This window comes from Echinops telfairi, unplaced genomic scaffold (assembly GCF_000313985.2).
Source record: "Echinops telfairi isolate 266 unplaced genomic scaffold, ASM31398v2 ScPeMD7_5868;HRSCAF=6743_1, whole genome shotgun sequence".
NCBI lineage: Eukaryota > Metazoa > Chordata > Mammalia > Afrosoricida > Tenrecidae > Echinops > Echinops telfairi.
This window is the reverse complement of record NW_022109768.1, coordinates 10,520,995-10,526,582: the sequence shown is the minus strand read 5'-3', so window position 1 is coordinate 10,526,582 and position 5,588 is coordinate 10,520,995. Positions and strand designations below refer to the sequence as shown.

The 5,588-nt window shown below is 45.0% G+C and overlaps 1 protein-coding gene across 1 annotated transcript in view; it reads left to right on the top strand.

Annotated features, from left to right (window-relative positions):
- The first annotated feature begins 346 nt into the window (after positions 1 to 346).
- TMEM184C (transmembrane protein 184C) overlaps positions 347 to 5,588 on the top strand; it is a 30,190-nt gene continuing 24,948 nt past the window's right edge. The window contains exon 1 of the mRNA XM_004708754.3: positions 347 to 976. Within this exon, the coding sequence (XP_004708811.1) occupies positions 854 to 976 (123 nt within the window). The 5' untranslated portion in view covers positions 347 to 853. The remainder of the gene's footprint in view (positions 977 to 5,588) is intronic.

Below are 5,588 nucleotides of genomic sequence, written 5' to 3'. Positions count from 1 at the left end.
CCGGGGTCGTTCCAACGTCCCCTAGGGGGCGGCATCACCCACTTTGAGAAAGACTGCTTTTTAAAAAATGAAATAAGGTCAGTAGAAGAAATATACAGACTGTGTTCCTTACACCTTAAGGGTCATCCGGACAGCCCAGCGCCGCGGCCTACAAGCCTCTAAGTACTGTTTTCCTTTCCTTTCTCGCTATACTTCACAAGCAGCCTCACAGCCCCACCCCCGACAGTGACCAATCAGAGAAGAGAAGCGAGCCGGATGGGGCGGGCAGTGTTGGCGCTGCCGACAAATCATCTCCTCCAGGCAACGGAAGCGGAAGAGAACTGCGAGCCCTCGCTAGGCCTGGGTTCCGCCTTGGTTGCTGGCCCGTGGGAGCAAGTAAAGCTAACCTGGGGTCTGCGGGCTTGAGCCCTCACCTGTTACCTGTCACCGTAATTGGCCGTGGAGATATTTGCGAGCGCGGGCGGGAGGAAGCCCATCCCCTAAAGAAAAGAGCGAGCGGACCGGCAGCTGAAGGGCAGAACTGGACTGTGTGGAGGGTCTCTAGAGGCCGGAGCTGGTCGGCGCCTTGCTCCGAGCCATGGTGCAGGCGGAATTCAGGGCGATCCCCAGGTGAGGGCAGCGGCATCCAACACGGAGGATCCGGGTCGATGCCAGGTGGGGAAGAGAAGATGCTGTCCGCACAGCTCCCTGGGAGCACTCTGAGCGGCTGCAGCAGCCTTAACAGAAAGCTCAGTGCCCGCCGAGGAGGCGGTTCGTGCTGCTGGTAACAGCTTTCTCCGTAGCGCAGGGCTCCCCTTTCCAAGCTCTTTTGAGCTCTTTTTCCTTACTACGCGGAGCTGATTTGTGCGAAAACATGCCTTGCACTTGCACCTGGAGGAACTGGAGACAGTGGATTCGACCTTTAGCTGTGGTTATCTACCTGGTGTCCATAGTGGTGGCGGTTCCCCTATGCGTGTGGGAATTACAGAAACTGGAGGTAAGAAGGTCCCGCACCGTCGGTCGCTGCCCTTTCTGCCATGCTCATGCACTCTGCCCATCAGAGATTGGGGAAAGCTATCGATTCCTCGCCTATTCTTACCCTCCCCCCTGGCTTGGTGTCTGGAAAAACATCTCACGTCCATGAGAGAGCTCAGCCTTAGGATTTAAACCTGCCTGATTTCTTGTTCACAATTTAAAAAGTGCTGCAGGTGGAGGTGGGACTGGTTTGAAGATTAGAATGTATTAGGATAGTTGCTTAAAAAGAACACAATTTTTGCTAGTTTTCATCAATTCCCTGTAAGGTAATTGTATTCGTGAAATCTGAAAGCTTCAGATAGTGGGTTCACGACTAGATCAGGTAAACTACCTTGACAGTCTTGTATTGAATTTTCTTAGCTTTTAACTAGCGTACCGAATTAAAAGATTCTAGTTTGTTTAACTTTGTTTTCACTTTGGAAATTGGCTCTCAATCAACAAAGGTTTTGCAAAAAGCTCCTTGCATATTTTTGATGTCATATTCTTATTATGACATCAGTAAAATGCTACAAACATCCTGAAAGTCCCTAAGGTTACATAGTACTTTATATACTTTTAAGAAAATATATAATAAAGTTTCAGCCATCGGCCGGTTAGCTCAGTTGGTTAGAGCGTGGTGCTAATAATAAAGTTTCAGAATTAATGAAGTGCTTCCACTTCTTAATACCTGCATAAAAGAGCTTAAAATTTCATGACACTTTTAAGGACATTTTCTTTTTATTATTGTAGAAATGATCACCCAGTTATGAATTTCACATGTGTGTGAGTTTGCTTTGCTACAGTACTTTTTGTTAACATTCTCAAAATGGCCTCTCTCTGCCATGGAGCCAATTCCGACGCAGAACAACCCTAGAGGGCAGAGTGAACCGCCCCAGTGAACTTCTAAGACTAACTCCTTACAGGAGTAGAGAGCCTGTCCTCCTGCAGGGGAGGAATGGCAAATTTCTCCCTCAGAACAAAGCGAACTGCTGACCTACCAGTTAACAGCCATCAAGGCTCCCCCATGTTGGCATAGTATCTCACATCATTACAAATAAATATGGACTCTACACATTGGGATAGTTCTTACTTATTAGTAATGCTAATGTAATCTACTATATGATAGATTTCTCATTTGTGAAAGACTTAGTTCCCCCCCATAATTGGTCTTCTAAGTATATTTATACAAATAAACTTTCCCCATTTTCAGGTATTTCTTTGGAGTGTGGTATTGGAATACTTTTAAGATTAATGTGTGTGTGTGTGTGTGTGTGTGTGTGTGTGTGTGTGTGTGTGTTGTGTCTCAACTTATTTTAAGACTTCGTAGTTGTTGGATTCAGTTTTAAGTACCACTAGCTGCTAAGGAGAACTCTAATCAGCAATCCAATAAGACCGGTTTGAAAGTGCTTTTTTTCAGCTTGAAAGGTTAGTTACTATATGGAGATCCTACCCTAAATATTCTTTCTATTCTCCAGGACACTTTCTTCTGCATTCATAAGAGACTGGATGCTGATTTTCTTTAACTTGTCATACTGGCAAAACAATATTTTGTACCAGGCACATTTTAATATGATTTGGCAACAGCTGTAATGAGCTTTACCTTTTCAGCTGAGAGATGGGTGTGACGAAAGAAGCAGTCTTTGATCCTTGGAGTCAACTTTATGGTTCTCTTTCTCTCACAACTCCCATTTCAGCTGACAACAGAGTGGCTTGACTCTGCTGCCTTCAGAATATATTTAGAAATTAGCCATAACAACCTCTCCTGATCTCCAATTCTAACAAAAGCTCTTGCCAGAACCACTTTGAACACAGCAACCAGAATGATCCAGTTAAAACATGTCACATTTTGTCTGTCCTTTTCATACAGCTCTCCAATTACAACTAGACCCAGGTCTTAAAGCCAATATTCCTGACAGTGAGGCCCGACATAACCTGACATTGCCATTACTCCTTTCCCCTCTGACTGTCTCCCATCCTGTGCTTCTTACTACACAGACCTTTCTCCGATGTACTAGGCATGCGCCCTCCCCGGGACCTTTGCACTAAATGTTTTCCTTGTCGGCAAATGGGTTTACCCCAGATGGTATTTTCATTCCTTTACTTCCTTTTAGGGCTTCACTCAAGTCACCTAACTCCCCTTCAGAAAACTGTAGGCTTCATCTCCTCAACGCTTCATACAGATTTCCTTCTGACTTTATTGTTTTGCTAGCACTTGCCTTCTAATACAATACACATTTGACATATTTTCTCTCCCCCTTCTGTCTGCCTTAGTGTCTGATGCCTGAATTAAATAATGTTTGAGCCCAGTAATGAATTGGACCTTTTTACTATATTATTAGAGATATAAACGTGGCTGACACCTACCTTCATGAAATTTAGTATTGAGCACAATCAAAAAATTACATAAAGTGCTGCACAGGAAAGTTTAAAAATATCTGAGAGACAGAGAAAGGGCATTTTTTTTACACAGCTTCTAAAGACCACTGTGCCAGCTGTGGGTAATTTACTGGACGTATAGAGAACTTAGAAAGTTTGAGGGATAGAGAATGGCTGGGCTACCTCTAGAAAACTGATTGGTTAAGTATCCTTGGAGGGAACAACCAGGGCGTGACAGGGGATTGGCTTAGAGAGGAAAGGGAGGAAACAAGGATGGCTCCAAAGTTTCTGGCATAAACTACCAGGTAAATGGGGGTGCTGATTACAGTGGAAGAAAATCTAAGGCTACAGATAGGTTTGAGTTCTGGGACATTTCTTTTGAGGTCTATAAAGGTCATGTCAAATAAGCAGTTGGGTATGCAAGTCAAATAAGCAGTTGGGTATGCAAGTCAAAAGCAGCATTGAGCTGAATATAGAAATGTAGGCACTGGGCACAATATAGATGGTGTTTAAAAGAGAATGAGAAGTTAAAGAAGGAACAAAGGCCTAGTACCTAGTGGTCAAATAGAGAAATAGAAACTTTCATAGGAGATGGAGAGCTCGCCGTGGGGAAGAGGAATACAGAGAGACGTACCAGGGAAACCAGGACAGGAGAGTCTCCAGGAGAAAGCAGTGTCCCGTGACCACTGCTGCTGAGAAAGTGAAAGCTCACTGTCTTCCGGTCACTGTCGCCTTGATGACCTTTCTGGTTCATTTACCTACAGGACAATAGAACTATGCCCTAGCATTTCTGAGGCTGTCAATGTTTTGTTTTGTTTTTTATCGTTTTATTGGGGACTCTTACAACTCTCATTAAATCCATACATCAATTGTATCCGACGTTCGTACATATATCCCATCATTCTTTTCTAGTCATTTACTTTCTATTGAGCCCTTGGAATCAGCTCCTCTTTTTTTCCCTTCCTACCCCCTACCCCCAAACCCTTGTGGCCCCTTGATAGATTATAGATTATTAATTATTTTCAAATCTCACACTGACCCATGTCTCCCTTCCCCTCTGGTTTCTGTTGTTCTTACCCCTTAATGGGGGTGTGTGGTGATGTGCCCTTCATTGCGATCGATGCTCCCCACCTCTCCCTCCCTGCCTCCTACCCTTTATCTCTAGTCCCATTCCTGTTCCTGGGTCCATGTGTTGTGAGTTTCATCTCTTGTACATGCTCCCATCTAGTCTAGATTGGGAAGTGGCACTGGGGTCATGATAGCAGGGGTGGGGTGAGGAGGCCTCAAGGGATCAGAGGTATATTACATGACCCATTAGTGTTCTACTGTACCCTTATTGACTCATCCCCTCCTTCTGACCCATCTGTGGGGGGATGTTCCATTGTCCATAGATGGGCTGTAGGCTTCCGCTCCAACCCCCCTCCATTCTCACCAATGCATTCTTGTTTGTTTATGTTTGTTGTGAATCTTCTGATGCCCATTGCCTGGTCTCGCTGACACCTCACGATCGCACCCGCTAGTGTGCTTCTTCCTTGTGGGCTTGTTGCTTCACTGTTGGGTGGCCACTTGTTTAACTTCAAGCTTTAAGACCCCACATCTGCTTAAGCACCCACTTTGTCTTCAGCGATCGTGTATGTTGGGGGGTGAGCATCACAGAATGCCAATTTGTTAGAACAAAGTGTTCTTGTACTGAGGGAAGGTATGAGCTGAGGCCCAAGGCCCGTCTGCAGCCTGTGTATTGCCTTATAAATATATGTACATGGGCCAATGCCACTATTGTTATGGGTAAATGTATTTACATAAGTGCACACCTCGGTTACTCTCCCTATCTATGCCTTTGCCTCCTAGAGCTTGCCTCTGTTTCCTTTTGTAAGGCTGTGAATCTTTAGGGAAGGAGATTGCCTCATCTTTCTCCTTTCGAGCAGCTAATATTCAGTCCACTTTCCAGCTAGCAGCTCAGTGCTTAACCCATTATACAACCAGGGCTCAAGATATCAACCAGTTCTTTCCATGGTGATACTAATAAGGGTTTTAGTGGATATATAAGGGCCAAAGGATCCCTGATGGTGTAGTGGTTACGAGTTGGCTGCTAACCGCAAGATCAGCCACTCAAAACCACCAGCCACTCCAAAACAGGGAGGGTAAAGGGAGAATGGGTAGGAAAGAGGGAACCGATTACATGGAACTGTGTGTGACCTCCTCCCTGGGGGACAGACAAC